Source organism: Mesocricetus auratus, unplaced genomic scaffold, assembly GCF_017639785.1.
Source record: "Mesocricetus auratus isolate SY011 unplaced genomic scaffold, BCM_Maur_2.0 Super-Scaffold_100007, whole genome shotgun sequence".
Classification (NCBI taxonomy): Eukaryota; Metazoa; Chordata; class Mammalia; order Rodentia; family Cricetidae; genus Mesocricetus; species Mesocricetus auratus.
The window spans coordinates 77,821,988-77,845,629 of NW_024429191.1; the positions used below are offsets into that span (position 1 = coordinate 77,821,988).

A 23,642-nucleotide genomic window follows, 5' to 3' on the forward strand; every position below is an offset into this window, starting at 1 on the left:
CCCCTTCAAAGACACGCACTCAATGATCTAGCTTCCTTTTATTATCCCCGTTCTTCTAAAGCAGTGGCTCTCAACCTGAGGGGCGTGACCCCCCATGGGGTTCACATACCAGATATTCTGCATATCAGATATTTTCATTATGATTCATAACAGTAGCAAAATTAGAGTCATGAAGTATCAATGAAAATAATTTTATGGTTGGGATCACCACAACATGAGGAACTGTCATAGCAATGGAAAGGTTGAGAACCATTGTTCTAAAGGTTCCGCCACCTCCTACCAGTGAGGTTATCTGGAGATAAGCTTCAACCAAAAAGCTTTTGGGAGACATTTCAAATCCAAACCATTGCAGGTGGCTTGATATGCAGCCACAGTATCTGAAGAATCGTCTAAAGGGGAGGTCTGTCCCTAGCTGGTGAAGGAGTTATGACCATCTGAGCCAATCGGAGTCCTTGGGTACTCTTGTGGGACATTCTGCACTCTTCCTAGCCGTACCTTATTTATGCCTATATTTCACCACATAATGCCAGGTGCCTTGGGACACTGGCTCAAGCTGCCTGACTGGGAGCTGAGAATCACCCGTTCATCCTCAATAGCCCAGCCAGCTCCCAGGCAACCCCAAAGACAGAGCCACCTAGATGACTTGCAGCTGGGCCTAAAAAAAAAAAAGAACTGCTCCATCTAAACTGCCAACTACAGAATCACAAGGCAAGTAAATGACCACTTAAGGAACTTCCTTGTGAGTTGCTTTATTCTTAATGCAAGTGAACTGACAGAAAAAATAACAAACTCTTTTCAAAAATAAGTTCAGTTAGTTCTCTCTGACCTCCTGAGATGCTGTTTACATTAGGCTTTTAGTCCTGTGACTTAATGCCTAACGTAGAGACCTTACAATCTGTCTCCATGAGCCTATAAATCCCAAGAGGCTGAAGCAGGAAGGTCACAAGTTCAAATCTTGCCTGGGCTCCAGAGAGCTGGGGAACATAGCTCAGTGGTAGAGTGCTTGCTTAGCACAAGCAAAGCAGGTGCGGTCTCCAGGAGGACATGAAAAGAGGGCGGACAGATGGCTCGGAGGTTAAAAGCATCTGCTACTCCTGCAGCAGGCCCAGATTCAGGGCTCGGCACTCCCATCAGGCGGCTATCCACCACCTCCAATTCCAGTCCCAGAGGGTCTGACACCCTTTTGGCCTCCACAGGTAGGCACACACAGCATGTACATAAATAAAAATAGTTAATGAATCTTTAGCAAAAACAAAGAAAAGAAAACATAAAAAGGCCAGGCGGCGGTGGCGCAGGTCTTTAATCCCAGCACTCAGGAGGGAGAACAAGCCAATCTCTGCGAGTTCCAGGACAGGCTTCAAAGTTACAGAAAAACCCTGTCTCAGAAAGAGGGGGGGGAGAAAAAAAGAAAGGAAGGGAGGGAGAGAGGGAGGGAGGGAGGGAGGGAGGGAGGAATGAAGGAAGGAAGGAAGGATAAAGGGGAAGTTTAAGGAGTGTGTGATAGCTTAAATCATGGCACAAAGCGTGGTAGGGAGACAGACAGAGTGTATGTGTTTGTTGGCTGTCTACCTTTTTTATTCCATCCATGGGCGCAGCCTACAGGATGGTGTCACCATATTCAACATGGATCTTCATCCCCTTAGTTAATTATCCCTGGAGATGCATTCACAGACGCACCTGGGAGGCATTACTACCTCCCAGGAGATTCTCAGTCAAATCAAGTTCACAACTGAGATCAAAACATCACACTACTTAATCTCAGAGGACAAACACATCAGAGTCCAAGTTTAATTTGCAATAGGAGAACTTTATTAAGAAGTCAGGATAAGGAAGGGAGTGGGGCCACCCCCAGGACACACTGAAGAATCAAGTTCTCCCCAGACAAGAAGCTTCCCCAGCAAGGGACACAGCCAATAGAGGTCCAGAGGCACAATGCCAACTCCATCCAGTTCCAAAAAGGGACTCAGGCTTGTTGCCAGTTAGTCTCAATGTCAGGATACAGTAAGCACGCTTCATGTAGGTCCTACCCTCCTGGGGTAGTCTCAGCTGGGGCTGGGTGGGGAAAGTTGACCAGGGCTCTAGTATCCCATCTGGTAGCCTGTGGAGGGGTGGAAAGGAGACAGCAGTAAGCAAAGAGACTTTGGTTAGAGACTTAAAGAAAGATGAGGGAACTAGGAGCAAGAATCCTGAATCTCATATAGAGCTGGAGAACCCTGAGATGGAAGGACAGAAATCAACCTGCCTATGGCCCCATCAAATTCCCAGTCTCTCCTGCTGCAACTCTGAGGATGGAGAGTCCATGGACCGGCCCCCTTCACCATCCCACAGCCTTGTCAGTACATTCTTGGTCTACTTAGGCAAAGGTAACCCCAACCTCACACCTAGATGTACATCCATGCTCCTGCAAAGCAATTGTACATGCAAAACACACAAGATACCTTGTAAAGGAACTGTTCCATACATGCAAAACACACAAGATACCTTGTAAAGGAACTGCTCCATTATACCTAAAGGCTTCTCTGAGTTACACATTGCAGTGTTGTTAGCCAGACATTTACTATAACATCATATTGGATTTTATTTGAAGATGAAACCATAGCTTAAAACTCGGTGATTATATTTATTTATTTACATGGGTATTTTGCCTCCATGTATGTGTATGCACTGTCTGTATGCCTGGTGCTCTCAGAAGTCAGAAAAGGCCATGGGATCCCCTGGAACTGGAGTTCTAGATGGTTGTGAACTACCATGGGTACTGAGAATTGAACCCAGGTCCTTACAAAAGCAGCAAGTGCTCTTGACTGCTGAGCTATCTCTCCAACCCAGATACTGAATTCATACTGCATTAAATTCAATTTGTACATAGAAATTATTCATGACCTAGAGGCCACCTCACCTGCATGAGTCCTTCTTAGAGACAGATGATGGCACCAATGATGTGTTCCCTTCAACAGTTTTACCATGCACTGGTTGTGCTAACTGACCACTGACTAAGACCCCTGGATCTCTTTTCTTGTGTGTTGTCATTGGTCCAGGATGCCCATCTAATGATGACTAAAGACACCGGCCATGGAGCCCCACAGTGCTGTACCCATCATTTGGAAATTGCATGGCTATGAGGAAAAACTTGCTTCTTCTGAACTTCATTTTCTATAAGTAAAACCTATCTATAAGCTGCAGTAGAAATGTACATGACAGTGCACAACTTTCAACACATCTCCTGTAATTACTGAGACCCAGGCCATGTGCAGATTTAATTCCAACCAATGACCAATTAAGAACCAAGTGAGTCTATACTAGTGCACTAGAGACTTTCCTAAAATCCATTCCTGTTCAGAACCCACAGTTCCCCCAAAGAAGTCCAAAGATACACAGAAAAAGTGTAGTCGCCTAGGTGCACAGGACTGTACATTCAGTAACCCCTTACCTTTTGACTCATCATCATAGTCGGCAGATTTTGAGGACTGGGACTGAGAGGACCTTCTATCTCCTCCACCATGGCTGCCTCCGCTTCCTCCTCCTGAACCACTTCCTCCACCATGGCTGCCTCCACTACCTCCCTTGGAGCCACCTCCTCTACTTTGGCCACCTCCACTTCCTCCCCTGGATCCACTTCCTCCACCATAACTTCCTCCACTGCCTCCCCCAGAGCTGTTTCCTCCTCCATAGCTGCCCCCACTTCCTCCTCCATAGCTGCCTCCACTTCCTCCCCCAGAGCTGCCTCCACTTCCTCTTCGTCTTCCTTTGCCACTTCCAAAGCCAATTTGTCCAGCACCAGAAGATTCACTAAGGATAAAGGAAAATACATAGGTATATATAAAAGGACGAACCTGTGAAGAATCAAGACTCCAGTGTGAATTGAGGCATCCCTCTCTCTCATTGTTACCATTCCCCTTTCCAAGACTCAAAACCCCGCGTGCACACACACACACACACACACACACACACACACACACACACACAATGAAGTCTTCAATCCATCAGACCCTGAGTGCCCCCCCAAACATACACACATGGGATGAAGTCCACAGTCCATCAGACCCTTGCATACAAGAACTTATCTAGTGGCTTGTAAAGAGAAGCTTTTTCCTTGAGAGAAGCCTTCCCACCAGCCTGGTTCCAGAGCCGCATCAGTCCCAAATAAACACACAGGAGGCTATATTAATTATGAAGCTGTTGGCCTTGCTTGTTTCTTACTGGCTAGCTCTGACTTAAGTAATTCCCCCATAATTGTTAATCTAAGTATTTCTCTTACCGGAGAATAGTTCCGGGCTTCCTACCTCATGGCGGTTACATCTCAAATCTCCTTGTGTTTTCTCCTTCCCAGAGTCCTTCTGGACTCCTAGTCCCTCCTATCTTGGTTCCCTATTGGCTCAACAGGGCTTTATTGACGTAAGACTTCCCCAACATCTCCTCTTTTCTGTTTAAACAAAAAGAAAGGTCTTAACTTTAACATAGTCAAATTGTATATAACAGAACAGTTATTAAGTAAGAACATAGTTACAATATTTTAGCAAGATTTAAAGAAAATATCATCCATCCCATCCTTGTGAGTCCAAAGTTCTATGTAGCTTATCTTTTATCATAACTAAGGAAAACTGTAACTATAACTATCTGTCTTCAACTCCATCAAAGACCACAGAAGGATAATATATAAACACTAGGATTGACAGAAATACCTTACTGCCTGGACAGTCACCTGAAGTTCCTCTGTAACGTTGGGGCATCCATCTTCAGCCCATAGGCCACAATGTGTCCGGAACACTTCTCAGCAAAGCAGGAAATTTCAAACTGTCCATCTGCCTTGACAGTCTGTCAGTCATTTTTCTATGTCCTGCAGAAAGTCTGGTAGACTCTTCCATGAAGCAGGAACCCCGTAAGACTGAGTTCAGCAGTCACTTTTCTGTGGGTCCTGCATGTCCTGATTATACAACAACGGTCAAGCAGTACAGGCAAGAGCAGTTTCCTGCCCAAATGGCTAATCTTGCCATGTTGAAAGCAGACTCCATAATAAGTTTCTTCGATGCCCATCTCAGACATAATGCTGCCAGGAGCAGACATTTCTCATTGTCAAGAAAAACCTTAAACCATTTTAAATGCCATTTTCTGAAGGTCTTTGAAAGGTTTGAAGACTATCTCAAATATATTTCTGTATATCTAGAAAACCTAACTTACCTAACTATAAATTCTATTATAAGTAACTATCTATAGTCTGTATTCAATTATGCATTATGTTTTAAAATATCAGTATAAGTACCACAATACTTAATCAAGAGGAGAAATATACATATCACAAAATTAACCTTGAATTTGTCTCAATAAATGAAAAACCATACCCATACCATAATTCCCCTTTTTACCATTAAAAAGAGATTGGTTGTGATCATTAACCAATTATAAACAATCCCATTTAAACGAAAACAAAGATTTATAAACAAGATGGGAATTAGGACGTCGCTTATTCCAAACTGCTTCATGCTGGAAGGGGGCGCTGTTCATACCATGGGGATCATGACAAAACTCAGAAACCTGTATAAGTCCTTATTTTCATGGTCTGTAAAGCTGCATCATCTTAGCTGTTTAAGTTGTTGGAACACCTGGTCCACTGCTTCCGGGGGTCTTGGTTTGTCAAACCACAGAAGCCTGGAAGGAATCCTCAGCTTTTCATTTTCTGTGGAAACATAAACTAAAACTCCTTTTCCGAGTAACATATCCTTATACTTAACTTTTGAAGTCAAGGCATTTTCAAAAGATAGAAGTTGAATTAATTCAGCAGCATTTATAATCAAGTGTACTTTAGCAGCTGTTCCTTCCTTAGCAATCAAAAACCTGAAAAACACAATAGCGTACAGTATCCAGACTCTCTGTGTATTTTCCATCTTTACGTGGCTCATTTATTTATCTATTATTGCTTTATTTCTTTCACTTTTATTTATTTTTCTCTGAGACAGGGTTTCTCTTTGGAAACCTGCCTGCCTCTGCCTCTGGAGGAAATCCTATCAGCGTGCGCCACCACAGCCGGCTTCTCTAATTTCTCTCTCAATTTTACATATATTTTTAAACACACTGTAAACCTTTAGAGGTTTTGTTCATCCAAGTCTGACTTTACTGTAAATCCTTACATTTTTCTGGCCATGTGTCTTATCTGTTAAAACCGCGGCTGTTTAAACTGCCGTTTCCAAGATGGCGGGCGTAATTGTGACTCCTGGTGTCGGCTTGGAGATGTGGTCGCTGCCACTTCCAGCTGTACGTACAACTTTTCAATTGTTAGCAGAGTCTCTTAAAAGAACCTTGCTGGGTTTTTTTTCTTTTTATGCCAAGTCAGGAAGACTCCTGTAAGCAAGCCACGTAAATCTCGGCTTGTCGCTAGCAGAACAGAGCCCACCTGAGAAAATGCTGCTACGAAAAATCTGTGCTCCGTGCTTCTGTTGCTAAAATTCCTTTAAAGCTTTTGTTATTTTGCGTGGAAATTCAATTCCACTTCTGACACCATTCTGTAAAGAGAAGCTTTTTCCTTGAGAGAAGCCTTCCCGCCAGCCTTGTTACAGAGCCGCATCAGTCCCAAATAAACACACAGGAGGCTATATTAATTATGAAGCTGTTGGCCTTGCTTGTTTCTTACTGGCTAGCTCTGACTTAAGTAATTCCCCCATAATTGTTAATCTAAGTATTTCTCTTACCGGAGAATAGTTCCGGGCTTCCTACCCCATGGCGGTTACATCTCAAATCTCCTTGTGTTTTCTCCTTCCCAGAGTCCTTCTGGACTCCTAGTCCCTCCTATCTTGGTTCCCTATTGGCTCAACAGGGCTTTATTGACGTAAGACTTCCCCAACAGTGGCTCTATTAAGAAGGTTAGAAATGGTATCAGAAGCCTAAGGACTCCTACAAGATTCCACACTCTGAGTCTACAGACTCCTGAGGACTTACAAGTCTTGCTGGCTGCCTTCAAGGAGGTTGTGGTAAGTCTCGATTTCTTTTTCCAGCCTTGTCTTGATGCCTAGCAGAATGCCATATCCCTGGTTCTGACACTCGGTTTCTGCCCGGACCTCAGCAAGCTGGGCCTCCACCTGACTGATCTGTTCCTGGATTTGTTGCAGCTGGCCACAGTAGCAGTTCCTTGTGTCCTCCAAAGCCTTTTTCCAGGGCTGATTTCTAGGGAGCAAGAGGAGATTTTAGGAGGAATGTTCCGATCCTAGCCCCCGCTGAGGATTTGGTAAAGCTATCCCGTGCCATGCCTTGGCAGGAGCAGGACTACCAACCGTGCTAAGCTGAGTCTGCAGCTCGATATCCAACTCCTGGATGCTGTGCTGGAGCTGGGACATTTCCTTCATGCTGCTCTCCATCTCTTGGCCGCTGTTGGTCACTTCTTGTTCAATCTGGGTCATCTGCAAACCAAAGGCTCAGTTAGGAACAGGCGGAGTCAAGAGCATCTGTGGGAAACACTGTGCCTCACTCACCAGGATCTTCACCCTTAAAACCAAGCAAGGCTGAGATCACTGGATTCTGGGTCCCGCCAGCCAGGTTGTTCCTTTTCAGCAAGATTTCAAGGCCCTTCGTGCTATGTCCCAAAACCACCTTTCTAATGTTACTTCTTGCTTACATGCAGAATGGCTTGTCTTTATCTACCAGGCTCTGTGCCAAGCTTTGGAGACCCGGGGAGGAAGGGAGCAGGCATGAAACTCTATACTGTGGAAGATGCTATGTGACAATACCAGAGCCTTCCATCACACAGGGTTATAGTGAGTCCTCCACTCCCTGCACACCCACTCCACAGCTGCAGCCGTGCGTGACAAATGAAGAAGAATGTGTGGCATCCATTGGAGGATGGATAGATATCCAGAGCTATGCTGAGAGATGAAGAGGTAGAAGGATGGAGGGATGAGACAAGGGAGGAAGGAAGTAGGACACCCGGAAGCAGGTTAGAAAACTGGACAGGCATCCCACTCTGCTCACCTTGGACTCACAGTGTTGCTCAATGTCCTGGTGGTTCTTAGAAATGAGTTGCTCGTACTCCTCGCGCATGTCATTGAGGATCTGGGTGAGATCTGTGCTGGGGGCCACATTTATCTCCATACTAACATCTCCATCATTCTGGCCCATCAGCTGCTTCATCGCCTGCCAGGGAAGAAGAGCACATGAGGTTGAAGCAGAACCCTTCCTGCTGTCTTTCAACCCTCTCCCACAAGTCCTCTCAGGGTGCAAAAGAGGAACGCCCATGCTGTGAGGAGCTGGGAGTGTCCCCCATTGAGGGTGAAGAAGAGAGAACTCTGTCAGCGCTCCACAGCACCCTCTGCTATTCCCACCCTTCTGTTGTCCCTGTACCCACTAAGCCATGGGCACAGTAACCTACCTCCCGATGATTGTTCTTAAGGGCCTTCAGCTCTTCATCCAGGGTATCAAGCTGTATCTCCAGATCGGTTTTCTCCATCTTCATAGCTTCCAACACTTTCTGCAGGCCATTAATATCAGCATCCACCGCTTGTCACAGGGTCTGCTCCATCTCAAACCTGCAGGCCAGCCATGGGTAGAGAATGATCAAGAGGGTACTAGATCCTCCTGGGACCTCCAGAGCTCTGAATGCTGGGGATGAGGGAGAAAGAGCATCCGTACAGGGAGAAGGAAGGGAGCAGGACTTACTTAACTCTGAAGTCATCCATAGTCATGCGAGTGTTGTCTATGTCCAGAAGTGTTCTGTTTTGCCTTGTTGTGAGATCCACAATCTGAAAGAGAATATTGCATGAAAAAGTCATGTTCCCTTGACATGATCAACTTCAGGGAGAGGAAGAGGCCAGACATAGGCAACAGAGGGGATAATTCCATCCAAGGTGTTCAGGAAGCAAGAGGTCTTTTCCATCAGCTTGTATGTGACATGGCACACACACAGCCTTCCTCAGTCATTCAGCAAATATTTGAAGATCTTCTGCAAAGTCAGTGGAGGGTCTAGGACAAATTCCAAAGAGCCCGTCTTTGAACACAGAGTCTAAATTATCCAAAAAAGGGGTCATGAAAAGGAGCAGTGGCTTTGGCCATCCTGGGAAACCAGGAAAGACCTTGGAAAGGAGATGACAACTGAACTATGTGCTGAAGGATCGCTAAGATTTCATGAAAGTAGATGGATGGAAGAGATCTACAGCTGGGGAAACAGCACATTCAAAAATACAAAGATGTAAAAGCAGGAGGGATGAGTGAGAGCAGTAGTAAACCCAGCCGTGGGCTCCTTTAGGGTGGAAGCTGAGTGTGGGCTGCTCAGTGCAACACAGAGGGTAGTCACCCACTTAAGTTAGTGGATGAATCAGTGGATGCGCAGATGGATGGATGGATGGATGGATAGATGATGGATGGATGGATGATGGATGGATGGATGATGGATGGATGGGTGGGTGGATGGATGGGTGGGTGGATGGATGGATGGATGGGTATCATCCTCACAATTAGAGATTCTCTACATCACTGATCAACCAGCCTACATACCTGAGTCCTAAGGACCTGAAAAGACTAAGAAGGGCCCTCAGAGTCCAAGATAAATAGGAAAGGAAGGATAAGGCTGACTTGAAACCAGGTCAAAGAACCCTTCAGTCAGGTCCCTAGTATTAATACAAGCTTCCTCCCTGCTCTGCCCAAACTCAAAATGAAATACCAAAGTTCAAGTTCAAGTCCAAGTCCCTAAGACCTTAGAAACCAAACACAAGTTTGTTTGTGGTGAAAGTGAAGATTCTAAAAGGTGATTCCCTGGCATGGCTTTGCTTGGACTCTAGCATCTTACCTTTTGTGAGAGAGGTTGAGAAAGGAGAAAAGGAAGAGAAGTCTGACAGAGAGAGAGAAAGATTTGATCCATGTGTGTGCCCTGTCCTTCAGGTCTTCGATAGTGTTGTAGAAATGAGATTCTGGACCCCTTCTTTGAATACCATTCCTGGATCTGTTTCTCCAGGGAGGTGTTGGCCTCCTCCAATTCCTGTACTTTATCCATGTAGGCAGCCAGACAAGAACTGAGATTCTGCATGACAACCTTCTCATTGGTATTCAGAATGCTACCTTCTCCACCTCCAGAGCCACCACCAAAGCCACCTCCAGAGCCACCACCAAAGCCACCTCCAGAGCCACCACCAAAACCATCTCCAGAGCCACCACCAAAGCCACCTCCAGAGCCACCACCGAAGCTCTTAGAACCTCCCCCAAACATACCGCTGGAACTCCCTGTACTAAAGCCCCCTCCAGCTCCTCCACCATAGCTGGAGCCAAAACTGCCCCCCACCTCCACTGCCACAGGCCACAAGGCCACCCCCACCAAAGCCACTGGAAGAGCTAAAGCGGCCCCCTCCTCCACCAGCCCTGGAGGAGCGACTGAAAGAAGACTGCATGCTACCCCTGCTGCCCCCTCTGCCTCCTCCTGCTGCGGCTCCAGAAAGATGAGGTGATCTGTCTGCAACTCATGATGCTGCCTTCTGGGGTCAGTAGGCAGGAAGTGGTCTCTGGGTGCTGGGTACTGAGCCATCCCTGGAGCTGCCTATATATACCCCCTGCTAAAGGTGGCACGCCTGGGTGTGCCCTCACTCTGTGCCAGCTCCCCCCCATAGACTCAGAGAAGGTCTAGGGTATGGGAGCAGCAGGGAAGCCCCAGGCTCTGCGTCCCTTGGTGACTGCCCGTCAGCAGCCCAGCCTCTCTCCATTGTGTGGGGCAATTTAATGATATTAGGCTGTCAAGGGCACCATAAATCAGCCCTGTTGCTGAGGGGGTAACCTATATCCTACAGTCTGCTGTCTGGCTGACCTTGACAGCAGGTCTAAGAGTCAGCCCTCTCAGTACCTAAGATCAAAACTCACTCATGGTTGATTGTCACTGTCTAAACACACTTGCCCATACCTGGTGGTCATCACTGTGGATGGAGCTGCAGCCATGGTACAGAAGTTACTGTGAAGCCCACAGGGGGCTGCCAGGATAAGCAGAAAGTCGGCACCTACCCTGGTGAAGCCCCCATCAAATGGAAACCCAGTTGTCAGCATCCCTTAGGCTAACAGGAGAAACAGGGCTCTGCTCTTAGAGCATGCCAGTTTGCTGAGACGGTGCTGTGACCAAAAGATGGAGATACGTGCATAGCTGTGCACCCTCCAGAGTTCCAGAACAACATGTAGCATTCACACGGAAGACTGTGAGAAGACGGCAAACCCAATAAATACAGTCTTGTTACTGCTGAATGACTTTACAACAGGAGCATGGTGGGCCTGTCCGGCCTCCTCTGTGTGTGTGTGTGTGTGTGTGTGTGTGTGTGTGTGTGTGTGTGTGTGTGTGTGTGTGTGTGTGTGTGTGTGTGTGTGTGTGTGTTGCATATGTGTACATGTGCATATACACACATGAAGACCAGAGTTGTAATTTCTCACCTTATTTTTAGAGGCAGGGTCTCTCTCTAACCCTGGAGCTGCCTGTTTCATCAAAACCACTTGGCCAACAAGCCACAAGGATCCTTCTCCCTCGGCCTTCCGAGCACTGGTATTACAGTGCATTGTGTAGGATTACACTGCTGAGACCAACTTTCTACGTAGGTGCTGGTGATCAAACTCAGGTCCTTGTCCTTGCATGGCAAACGCCTTGCCCTTGAGTCATCTCCCCCGCCTCTGAATTGTTCTTTTGCAGAGCCCTGCAGTGAATATAGAGTTTCTCTTGGTTGGGTGCCTGTCTTATGCTCAGCCCTGGGGGTGGCGGGATACCAGGATGTCACTTTCCCTTGCTCCTGAGAGACCCTCACACTTATTCTGGTCACCAGTGCCAAAAGAGATTGTAAAGAGGCTGGGCCCTGCTGCCAGATAACCTAGGCAGAGTACAGACTCTGCTCCCTGGCTGTGTGATAACTTGTCCAATGCTGGGCCTCTGTTCTCTCCTCCAAAGTGTGATTTGCCCATCCCAGGAAAGGAGGCATGAGAGAGGCTTAAGAACGATTCCTTCTGGGGCTGGAGAGATGGCTCAGTGGTTAAGAACGATTGCATCTGACCATTCAACCCCTTAAGTCCACCTCCCCTCACCGCTGCCCACCCTTGGCCCTGAGATGTCAGCTCCTAACAGTTCTCCTTGCTCCTCTCATGCCCTTTGACCTTTTTTAAATCATTAAACTCCCTCCTTTCGCATTCACTCTGGCTCTGAGGTTTAAGCTCAGCTCTCCAGGTTTGTACAACAAGTGCCTTTACCCCCACTGAGCCATCTTGTCGGCCCCCTCGACCTCTTGAGCTGCCCCTGAGATGACCCTTCTAATGTTTCTCCTCTGTCTTCTCTTAAGACAAGATCCATGCTCCTGGTACTCCAGGCCAGTACCCAGCCTTTCTTCCTATTTTAAGTTGTCTTCCAGCCCTGGGCACCCATTGGAAATGACTAGTTCTTTCTCTTTCCTTCTGTTTGTTGGGATCTTGCTTTGACCAGGCATGGGGTTGACAAGGGCCTGAAGTCTTGGAGGTGTGGCTGGGGGTACTAAACTCTTCCCAGCAAGGGTCTGGAAGAGGGTCTCTGGATGGTAGGTGTATAAAGACTAGCACATGAGAGATGTTTTCTGGGTGATGGTTGGAGACTATCTTCAGTAACAGAGTGGAGCAATTCAGGATCTGGGGCAGGAGAATTGCAAGTTAGAGACCAGCCTGGGATATATAGTAAGACCCTATCAAAACAACAATAAAAACGCAGATCACATGATGGTAAGAAAAGCATTTCCTTTGCTACTTTCCAGTCTCCTGATTCTCGAGGAAAGAAATCTCAATCAGCACTGTAGTCCCATTAGCAGCCTCCACACCTGACAATCGTCCTAGCTGATCAAATCAAGCCCCAGGAAGTAACAGCATCTAATTAGACGTGCTGCCTCATTGGCTTCTGTAAATGACAATTGATACTCACTTTCCTCTTTCTGTAGAAATACAGGATTTCCTCTACAAATATGCTTGTTAAAATGAAAGGTGAGCTAGTTTACCAAAATGAGTGAAGTAAATACTTAAATTGGTGGTACAGAGCATGTTAATTAAAATAGGCAATCAAGTAGGTAGAATTGAATGTTAACAGCAATTTTTTGCAAGCCTTACACTTGGGAAACTCTTAGACCAAGGTTAGTGGGGAGTCTGGTCACTGACCTCACTTATTGATGGCTCTAAATCTCTGCCCACATTCCTGCCAGGCTCCACTGGAAACACCCTAGATGAGCACTCAATGTGATCCGAGGCCCAGACCCACTCTGATGTCCTTTCCCCCACCTTTGCCACAGGCACACTGACATCACCAATCTCAGTTAGATGGAAACTCCAAGTCCCAGGGCTTGAGCTGGTGGAGGACACGTTGGGCCAAGTTGGGATGGGCGGCCTCAGGGAGAGAAGCCCTTATGCGACCCTGGTCTTAGCAAATGCATTCTGTTAGGTTTGGCTTGGCTTGTTTTTGCTGTAGGCTCTAACTGACCTTGAGTTCCTGATTCTCCTGCTTCGGACTCGAAAGTTCTTGGATTGCTGGCATCTACTCACTTTTCTCTATCTGAACCATGCTCTGCCTGGATCCACGAATCCCCAAACATCCCTTCCCATCTGAGTTCAAAGCAGGCACAGGCCTTTCTCCTGCATCTGGGTCATCTCTGTGTGTGGCCCCAATGCCTCTACCCCTGAAACAGAGTCCTCTCCACTAAGTCTCCTGGGACATCACCGTGAAGGCATCAGTGGCTTGCCAGTGAGGCACGGCTGGGCCACCACCAGTCTTATTCTCCCTACCCTTGTGGCCTTGACCTCAGTTTCTCCGTGGGAAGTCTTTGCATGCTGAGTTGCCAGGAACACAAATACACTGCAAGATGGAGGGATCCCAGTATGAAAGCCCAGTTGTCCATGTGTAGGCATTTTCTCCCCTTCGCCCTCCTCTCATCTACTCTCCTTCCTATTCTCCCTCCTCCCACTGCCTAACCCCGTCATCTACCCTCCTCCCCACATCCTCCTTCCTTCCCATCCTTTCTCCTCCCTGTGCTCCTTCCTCTCTCCACATCTGCATCTACTTCCAAACTGAAGAGGAGCCAACCATGCGGGGGTAAGTCCTGTGGTCCAGACATGCATTGGTACTGCTGTTCTGCTCAGTCTTCTCCCTTCTCCAGCTCTGCCTGGCATGGGAAAGATAGTGCCAAGGACAAGGAAGCTGACTATCCTGGACTGAGTGAGAGACCTCTTTCTGGCTGTGTGGCACGGCTCATTCTTTTACCCTCCCGGGGCTTTGAGGTCCGCCCTCCAATCCCTGCTTCCCACTCCTGGCAATGAACAGGGAGTAGATCTCATGTAGCCCAGGATACCCTTTCCCAGGTCTCCAGAAGAACAAATTCTGTCTCTATAGCCCATGTCCAGACTGCAGTTAATATTGGAAAATTCTAACACGTCTTCGGACATTATCCTGACTGTGAGCGGTGCTAAGTATGCTCTTTTTCCTTACTCCTGGACCATCTGGATGACCTGGATTCAACCCTCTTGCTTGCTATTTGCCCATCTCTTGGTCAACTGGACCCCCATACCAGTTTCCCAAATGCAGTTCATGCCCTCAGAGCATAGATGAAGCTGAATAGAAGGACTTTGAGGACCAAAAAGACAGAGAGAGGAACCCTGAGTGGGTTCTACCTGCAAGGTCTCAGGGGAACTGGTCTGGTACTAGAGATATGGGGACTTGAGAAGAGACAAGGCCAGCCTGGCTCCGGCTATAGAAGCCTCCTGCTTGCTTTTATCCAGCCACCCAACACTTTGAGCCCCACTTGCTCCCCACCACTGTGTATCCTTGAGCTCAGATGGGGCCAGAAGGTCCTGAGTCATCGTGAGGCTGGATGCTGGCCGGAGGAGCACAAACATGACTCAAAGCGCCTCTCCTGGCTCACGGGCCCACCCCTCCACGGACCTCCTATGCAGGTAGACACTTTGGGTTGAAGCACAACTGGAGGTACCTGCATATATCTGTCAACAGTGATTCTTTCTTGCTGAATAGTCACCTCCCTGACCTCACCTGGCTAGACCCCACCAGACTAAGGCACCCTGAGTCTAACACCAGAGTCTTCCATCCAGTTAATGAATGTTGCTTCCCCTCACTCTCAAACCAGCTTCCCCATGGTAAGTTTTGGGTGTCTCTTTCCCTAAGCACCTACTGGGTTCTACACATTGCACTAAAAACTGAGGATAAAATGGTGACCAAGCCCCCATCAGTAAGGCACCTGCCCCACAAGCACAAGAACCTGAGTTGGGATCCCAGGCAAAAAAGCTAGGTTTGGCAGGTGCGTATCTGTGTCTCCAGTGTTGGGGATGCAGAGACGAGGGGACTCCTAGCTAGATGGGAATTCCTAGCGGGTCTAGCCAAATGGGTGACACTTGAGAGGGGCATTGTTTTAAAAAATAACTGGGGGATGGGGGTGAGATGGGAGGTGGTGGAGGGCATGGGAGGATGGAAGAGTGAACTAGGATTGGCATGTAAAATAAGATTTTTTTAATTTAAATAAAAATATATAAATAATAAATAAATAAATAAGTGGAGAGCAATTGAGGAAGAAACCCAACCTTGACTTCTGGCCTACACATGTATACACATGCAAGTGCATCCTCATGCGAGTGTATGTGTGCGCGAGCGCACACACACACACACACACACATCATTGATACACAAGCCTTATCTCCTTGAGCAGCTGTAGAACAAAGTAGACTCCCCCAGTAAATATAAAACTCAAAATTGAAGTACATGCTACTGATGGCCAAATGGGAAGCACACGGTAAAGCCTGCTGCATGGTCTAAGGGAGGGATCAGGAGCAGTCAGTCACCTGAGAGCCACCTGTGCGAGGGGTAAGCAGCAGTGATCAAGCAAGTCCCACAGATGACTGACTCACCCTGAGAGAGGGACCCAATGCCCTGGTGTGGAAAGAGTAAAGCGATCACAAATCAGACAGCCAGCATGCCTAGAGGGTGGCAAGCTTCACCAAGAAAAGGATTTGCAAACTAAAAAGAATGATTACAACTTCACGTGAGGCTGGGGTGAGCTACTGAATAACTGCTGGTTTGAGCCCAACACACTCTAAGACGTTATCCTGACTCTCAGTGACAATGGCGTGCTTCTGCCCTTCCTCTTGGACCATCTGGATGACTTGGGTGTCAATTACCTTTCTGATTATTTGGTCATCCTTCCAGTCTGCTGGGTCCCCCTTAAGATCAAGAGCCTGTATCAAGCAGGTGCTGTTGAGGACACATGGTCCCTCCCTCAAGGACCCTGAAAGCTGGATGTGGCCAGGTTCAAACAGTATGACTTGGAGCAGGGTAATCTCTCTTAGAAGAGGAGATTGGAGAGATGATCTCCATGCACGTAGCACAATCCCATTCTGCGTTCAGAGTAGGCAGAGAAAGTAGCTCCTTCCCAAATTATATTAAAGGGGTGTGGCTCCTCAACCCTCCTCAGGCTAGCCCCAGGACTCAGAAGCCACTTTCTTGCTTCCACTAGGCGGTGCTATCGAGTCACTTTTCTGGTCTGCTTCACAGGTGGGGGCAGAGGCCAGGTCTCTAGTGGGTGCTGTAGCCTGTTAGCCCTGTGAATAAGAGCACTAGTCATCAGTAGAAATCAGTTGTTGGCTCTACTCTTCCCAATGAATGTGGTGGCGAAAATCAGGGAAGAGGGTGTCCATGGAAGACCCCCCAGAACTGTGGTTATGCCTGCCCTCTGTTTCTGGGGTCCTTGGAATCCAAGCCCACTGCTTAACTTACCCCCACTCCCCAATTCTGAGCTTGATTATAGCCAAGTGGCCTCAAGCAAGTCTGCCTTTTCTGTGTGTTCCTTCCAAAAGCAGTGGCGGCAATCCAAGTGAGGACAGGATTTCACCCAGCACTCTAGAGCCCAAGAAACTCATATGTCCATATTCCTGTAAAGCGGGTTCCTTTGGAGGTTAAACTCAAACATCACAGGTAGAGTAATGACTAGAGATCCACAAGCAATCCGTAGCATTCTGGGGCTTCCATCTCCACTAGCGAATGTGGGTGTGTTTTGCTCTCTGCCCGACCCAGATGACCCTTCAAGTATAAACCACCCCTTGTGGCGGGCATCCTGACATCTGGGGCTCAACATCCATTTAAGTCTCCTGAAGCCCCTTTCCACATGGTCCTCACCACTCAAGGGCCTGAGAGCCATCCTTTCCCCATCTAGAAAGCAGCTCTCTCACCTTTCCTTTGGCTCCAGGATGTACACATTCAGATAAGGCTCACCCAGCTCAGCCCTGCAGGATGCCAAGACTCAGGTCAAAAGTTATCAAAAGTTTCAAGGTCATAGGTCAGTCATGATTTTCTGGCATTGTAGGTAGGAACAAGGGACACCAACAACGCTTCATTCCTTTCATTGATAATGCCTCGTCTTGAACTACCACAGAGAGAACACTATGCACCATGAAATGCTGGGCTCCATGAAATCATTTAGTCCATCAGCACTGTGCAGTGAAGGTATTTATCCTCCATCTTGAGAAAGAGGAATGTGGATTTGGTATCCTGACCCAAGTCTCCAAGGCTGGTGAAGATGTAACCCAGGACCTAAGCTTAGGAATCTCAGGTCCAAGGTTTTAGCCCCCTCATCCAAACTGTCTTTCTTCATCCCCCACCCCCACATTCAACTCTACCCAGGCAAGTGAACAAGCTATTGAAATGGATTCAGAGTTAGTCAACTCTTTTCCTGGCTGGGAGCAGTGAGCCCTCCCCACCCCTGGCATCTCTGTCACACACCCAGATTATGCTCCTCCCCTTCCTACTCCTTAGTCAGCCACTTATCCACCAAGGGGAGGCTCCTCACTATGGAGCCCTGTCTGGCCTTAAACTCATAGCCTCCTCCTGGAGGCAACTTCCTAGTGCTAGGTTACATGTGTGACCCATCAGGCTCAGAGGTCGGTCTGGATCTTAAGGTGTACTTACTCAGAGAGTTTGTACATCAACCACAAGATACAGGGTCCATCATTCTTATTGTGCAATGAGGAAACTGAGAGCCAGGCTCTCCAAAGCCACTAATCCAGAGCAGGGTCAAGGTTAGAAACCAGTTGATGTATTCTGGAAGCCTCTGGAAATGCCCTTGTTGTGAATGGAACCCAGCATGGCTGGCACAGCTGCTCCTTAAGCCCACATTCTCCAGGCACTGTGCTGGACAATGTTCTTATAGGTTGTGCTTACAGCCAACTTCTGCAAGACCAGGAAACAGGACTATCATCATTCCTATTTTACAGATATGGAAACTGAGGCTTGAAATGGGTCATTAACTTCCTCAAACTCAGTGGTTCTCAACCTATGGGTCAAGACCTCTGTGAGGATTGACCAACCCTTTCACGGGGGTTGCATATCAGATATTTACAATTCATTACAGTAGCAAAATTATAGTTATGAAAATAATTTTATGATTGGGGGTTCACCTCACCAGGAGTAACTGTCTTAAAGAGTGGCAGCATTAAGGAAGTTGAGAATCACCTCTGTAAATTGACTAAAAATAGACTCAATTCTAGGCAGCTTCAGATCAGGGAGCTAAGACCACCAACAGAGCATTAGTTCTTAGCCTAGGCTCAGAGTTTTAGGGGACTAGTGAACATTGCCCATAACATTGCACATAAAGATGTCTACTTATTCAAAGAAAATATGTAAATCCATTACAGAGTCATCTTAAAGGACCACAAGTCATTAAGCATCCTTAACCTAAGGCCAGTGAGATGGCTCAGCAGGTAGAAGCACCATGCAAGACTGGCAACCTGAGCTCAACCCCCAGAACCCACCGTGGAAGGAGAGAACAAGCTCCCCAAAGTTGGCCTCCAACCTCCACATACACAGTCTGATACATGTACATCTGTGCTCTAAGTTTACAGTTTTATTCTAAAGGAATCCTTCACCTAGCACACTGCCTGGCACCTAAAGGCACTTCATATCTGGTGAGTGTGTGAAGCAATGACTGAATGAGGAAATGCACCTCTTCCCTAAGAGCTCCCATGACCTGGTACACACAGCTGTCTATATCTTCTTAGGTGGTGAGAGCCAGCCTGGGACCTGAGCCAAGCCTGCCCACGGGCCCTTTCTCCCAGTCCCAGAGGCCAAAGCCAGGTGCTCACCTGAGCTGCAAAGCAATGCCTCCCACATTCCTCTCACCCCCACTCCTGACAATGACCATGGAGGCAGCGATTGTGCAACTCAGAAAAAAGAAACTTTATTGACTGCCAGAAGGGTTAGGGTCAAGTAAAGGGTGAAGAGTGTAGGACAGTAGAGGGCCTCTTTCAGCAGTATCTGTGTCCTCACAGGGGCCTCCTAAGCCTGAGCAGTGCCCAGACGCCTTAGTTCTTGGTGCGCAGGACCTGTTCGTGGGTGGAGACCACCTTGCCATCGTGCACATCCATGACCTTGGTGCGGATCTGGCGGTTGGTGGAGGTCACTGGGGAATGTGAGAGAGAAGGTGTTAGCGGAGGTGGACAGATGGAGTGTTCTGAAGTGGAGAGAAGCCAAGAAGCTGAGGAGTGAACTGTCCCCTGCTGCCCTCTGTCCTGATTGCCACCCCACACACACTGCTGCCGGGGCACCCTGTCGTCATGTTCAGTCTGTTTCCTTAGACTGGAGCACTCAACTGGTGCTGTCCAACTAAACCCAATTGCTTTAGAAGATCCAACTAGACCCAAATGGATTAGATGGGCCGCGTGTGTGCTGTCCGTGGTGCTGATTTCCATCCCTGCGGATCTACCCAGACACCCATTGAAGGAACAAGGTAAAGTCGCCAGTCCTAGCCCTGAGGAGAGTTAGGAAATGACTCTTTCTATCTGAAGAGACTCATGGGGTATACTGAGTAAGAACACTTATCTTAACCCCCAATAAGGTCCTAATCTAGTTTCTAGATCTGCTGGAAGATCTGAAGGTATTCTGGAGCCCAGGCACGATGGGGGAAAGGGTCTTACCATCTCTGGAAGACTGAGAACCAGAAGAGAACTGGGAGGATGAGGAGAACTGGGTGGATGAGAGGCTGCAAAGACAGAACAGGGCAGGACGTTACACATTGGAGGACATTTGTGAAGAAAAAGAGCATGGTCTAGGGGGTGGGCCAGGCACTCACTGGGCATCCTCTCCCTCCAGCAGACGGCGGTAAGTGGCGATCTCCTGCTCCAGGCGAGTCTTCACGTCCAGCAGGATCTTGTACTCCTGATTCTGCTGCTCCATCTCGCAGCGCAGCTGAGCCAGCTGCTCCTCCACGCCGCCGATCATTTCCTGGATCTGGGACAGCTGCATGCAATAGCGGCCTTTGGTCTCCTCCAGGTTATTCTCCAGGGATGCTTTCTGTGAAGGAGAGAAATGGGTGGTGGATCACTGAGAATGGTCATGCCCCTTCAGTTAGCCAAGGCTAACCCCTGTGTGCAGCAGAGCAGCATCCCTACCATGCTGAGCTGGGACTGCAGCTCGATCTCCAGGTTCTGCATGGTGCGCCGGAGCTCAGAGATCTCGCTCTTGCCACTCTGCACCAGCTCGCTGTTGGTGGCCACCTCGCGGTTCAGCTCCTCGGTCTGTGAAAAAGAATACACCGTTCACACCAGAAAACCCCGGAAGGCTTGTGGTCTGCACCCCTCCCTCTCCAAATGACACCCACCTTGGTGAAGAACCATTCCTCGGCATCCTTGCGGTTCTTCTCGGCCATCTTCTCATACTGGTCTCGCATCTCATTCAGGATGCGGCTCAGGTCCACACCCGGGGCTGCGTCCATCTCCACGTTGACATCCCCGCCCACCTGGCCTTTCATGGAGGCCATCTCCTGCAAAGGCAGAAAAGGTCCCATAGTCAGAAGCCTCGTGGCTGACAGGACTTTCTAGCAAGGGGTGGCCTGAACACTGATTCTGTTTCTCCTCTCTGTGGACCCTTTTAAACTGGCTTTCTATTTGGCTCTCACCTCCTCATGGTTCTTCTTCAGGTAGGCCAGCTCCTCCTTGAGACTCTCGATCTGCATCTCCAGGTCGGCTCTGGCCAGGGTCAGCTCATCCAGCACGCGGCGCAGGCCATTGATGTCGGCCTCCACGCTCATGCGCAGGTTCAGCTCTGTCTCATACCTAGGATGATCCAGGAGAAAAGGAATGAGCTATCCATCCCAGCCACACTGAAAGCTTTGTTTTCTTCCCATGTGTATTATTCCCAGAGTTGGCACCCAGGGGTGTTGTGGAGAGTCAGTATTAGACACAATGCCCATTGATTGCTTAGGTCTGAACATTCCTAGGGTCCAGGGAATGAAAATCATCATTAGGCATCCAGCTGGAAGAGGCCTCCAAATATGACAGCCTACTGCACTGAAAGGGGTGGGGGAGGTATGGAGCACCCCTCCCTAAAGTGATGGCTCTCACACCTGGCTGTGGATCAGAGTCACCTAGGTTACAAATAACTCAATTACCAGGGTGGAGCCCAACAGACTTGTATTTTTACAAGCACCCCAAGGGGTTCTCCTGGCACAACTCAACTCTGGTAGAAAGCCCTGTTCCAAAAACGCCCCACCCTGCGGACACTGGAAGCTCTGAGCCACTACACTAAAAACTCACTTGGTACGGAAATCATCAGCAGCCAGCCGGGCATTGTCAATCTGCAGGAGGACATTGGCATTGTCCACAGTGGCTGCAAGGATCTGTAGAATGGAAAAGCCACGGGTTCATCATTAAACGGACATCTGTAGACAAATGTCGCTGCAAGCTGCCCTGGCCTTTCTCTCTTGCTCTTGCTTGAATCCTGTCCTCATCCCGTGGGCCTCTGTTCACCACAGTAGCCTGAGAGACAACCCCACGTAGTCATCTTCAACCCAGGACTTTGACTCCCGGTCAACAGAAGAGCTAGCTGAGCACAGGTCTGGCCCCAGACTCAAAAGCCCTAGAATTCAGGTTTTATTGCTTTCACTCACCTGTAAAACCTAACATGGGTCTTGGTGTTTTAGTCCCACTAAGACTCCTACGTAGCCTTCATCTTCCAAATCCCCCTCTCCATACAGGACATTCTTATCAGCCCTCTGCGTTTGCACACACACACACACACACACACACACACACACACACACATTCCTTTCTAAGCCCACGGGGCATGGACCTCAGGTGGGACTTTCCCAAGAGACAAAACCCAACTTGCCCAGGGGATTAGTGAAAAAAGGAAATGGGAGAATGAAAAGAAGACAGACCGATCCCTGAGCCTGGCTGGAGTTCCTGCCAGGGACTTGTCTAATTTCCATAGTTTATTCAAGGCACTAGAGCTGAGTAGATTTAACAGAAGGGGAGGAAGGGTTCTGGAAGCACAACCCCACCAGGATCTCTCTGGCTCGGGAGTAAATATATGGACCTTGATTGGCTGTGGCTGTGGGTTTCTACGTCTGGCTGGCTATAGGGAAAGGCCAGCTGCTGCCAAAGCCCATGGGCGTCGGCAGCCTCAGCCCAGACTAATGAGCTAATGAGCGGTTTGGGTGTCTAGCTTGGTGGGTCCCGTTAGAGCCTCACCCCTCCCTTCTGCTGGAGAGATAACTGCCTCATATAGCAGAAGGAGGGCCAGTGGCGCTCCAATCTCAGCTCTGCCCCTCCTTTTGTGAGATCTTTAGCAAGTCACGGCACCTCTCAAAGCTTCAGCTTCTTCCTCTGCAAAATGTTAAGGGCGGAAACCAGTAGTCTCATGTGAGCTAAAAACTAGAGCTCAGAAAAGCATGGGGAAAAGCCAGGAATGGACACCATCTTCTCACTGGCCAGTCCTATTGGGGATGTTCAGGACCACAGAGAGAGCGATCTGGACTGGAGGCTGCCCTGTCTGAATCTAAAAATTATCTGAAGCCTTGGAGGAAACTTGAATGGCAGGTCCTGCTGCCCTATTAGCCCACCTTGCTCTTCAGGTCCTCGATGGTCTTGAAGTAGGGGCTGTAGTCTTTGATCTCAGCGGGCCGCTGCCTCTGGTACCAGTCGCGGATCTTCACCTCCAGGTCAGTGTTGGCCTCCTCCAGGGCGCGCACCTTGTCCAGGTAGCTGGCCAGACGGTCATTGAGGTTCTGCATGGTGACTTTCTCACTGCCCACCAGGAGTCCATCTCCACCACCAAAGCCACCACCAAAGCCACCGCCAAAGCCACCACCAAGGCCAGCACCATATCCTCCACCAAAACTGCTGCTGCTGAAGCCCCCTCCGTAGCTGCTCCCAATCCCACAGGCTCCCCCAGAGGAGAAGCGAGAGGAGCTGACTGACAGGCCCCCATAGGTGCTGGGAGCCCGGCAGGATCCTCCAGCCAGGACAGAGGAGATGCGGCTAGAGCCGCCACCGATGCCACAGGAGCCCTTCATGGAGCTGGAGGAGGTGAACTGGCGGCTGCAGGTGGTCATGGTGTGGAGAAAGCCGAGAGTGTGAGCTAGTCAGCGAGCAATGAGCAAGTGAGTCGGCAGAGGGAAGAGAGTGCTGCTCAGGTGAGTTAGAAAACGATGATAGGGCTTTATAGCGGTGAGTAGGGGGCGGACCTGGCGGTTTCCATTCCCCTTGGCTTTCATCACTCACGGGCCAGGGCCAACTCCCCATCAGATCCCTCCCCTCCTCCGCCTCGTCATGTCTGTCATATTTTACTGGAAACTCATTGTTTGAAGTGTTTTGGGCTTTCTCGTCCAGCCAGGTGTGATTCATCAGGAGAGGGAGGGGTGGGCCTGCAGGCT

At 48.7% G+C, this 23,642-nt stretch overlaps 2 protein-coding genes across 2 annotated transcripts; both read right to left on the minus strand.

Annotated features, from left to right (window-relative positions):
- Positions 1 to 1,786: 1,786 nt before the first annotated feature.
- On the minus strand, positions 1,787 to 10,431 carry Krt9 (keratin 9). Its single transcript, XM_005087397.3, is given in 12 exon segments — positions 1,787 to 2,098; positions 3,428 to 3,786; positions 6,928 to 7,136; positions 7,138 to 7,152; positions 7,260 to 7,385; positions 7,954 to 8,115; positions 8,351 to 8,507; positions 8,638 to 8,720; positions 9,844 to 9,883; positions 9,885 to 10,249; positions 10,251 to 10,389; positions 10,391 to 10,431. Coding segments are annotated over 12 exon segments (1,716 nt in total). The 3' UTR covers positions 1,787 to 2,078.
- Positions 10,432 to 19,144: 8,713 nt separating this feature from the next.
- On the minus strand, positions 19,145 to 23,420 carry LOC101827027 (keratin, type I cytoskeletal 14). The gene is made up of 8 exons (XM_005087369.4): positions 22,830 to 23,420; positions 21,523 to 21,605; positions 20,886 to 21,042; positions 20,589 to 20,750; positions 20,380 to 20,505; positions 20,061 to 20,281; positions 19,906 to 19,970; positions 19,145 to 19,391 (listed from the first exon to the last, which is right to left on the minus strand). Exons 1-8 carry the CDS (start codon positions 23,319 to 23,321, stop codon positions 19,294 to 19,296), a joined length of 1,404 nt encoding a protein of 467 aa, XP_005087426.1. The 5' UTR covers positions 23,322 to 23,420; the 3' UTR covers positions 19,145 to 19,293.
- Positions 23,421 to 23,642: the final 222 nt, after the last annotated feature.

Bases quoted from the DNA above. Each gene is read 5' to 3' on its own strand.
- LOC101827027 (XM_005087369.4), bottom strand. From the start codon at position 23,321: ATGACCACCTGCAGCCGCCAGTTCACCTCCTCCAGCTCCATGAAGGGC. The intron at 19,971-20,060 runs GTGAGTGCCTGG...CTGTCTTTGCAG, and splicing joins CTGGAGGGAGAGGATGCCCA to CCTCTCATCCACCCAGTTCT. The intron at 19,392-19,905 runs GTAAGACCCTTT...CACATTCCCCAG, and splicing joins TTCTCAGTCTTCCAGAGATG to TGACCTCCACCAACCGCCAG.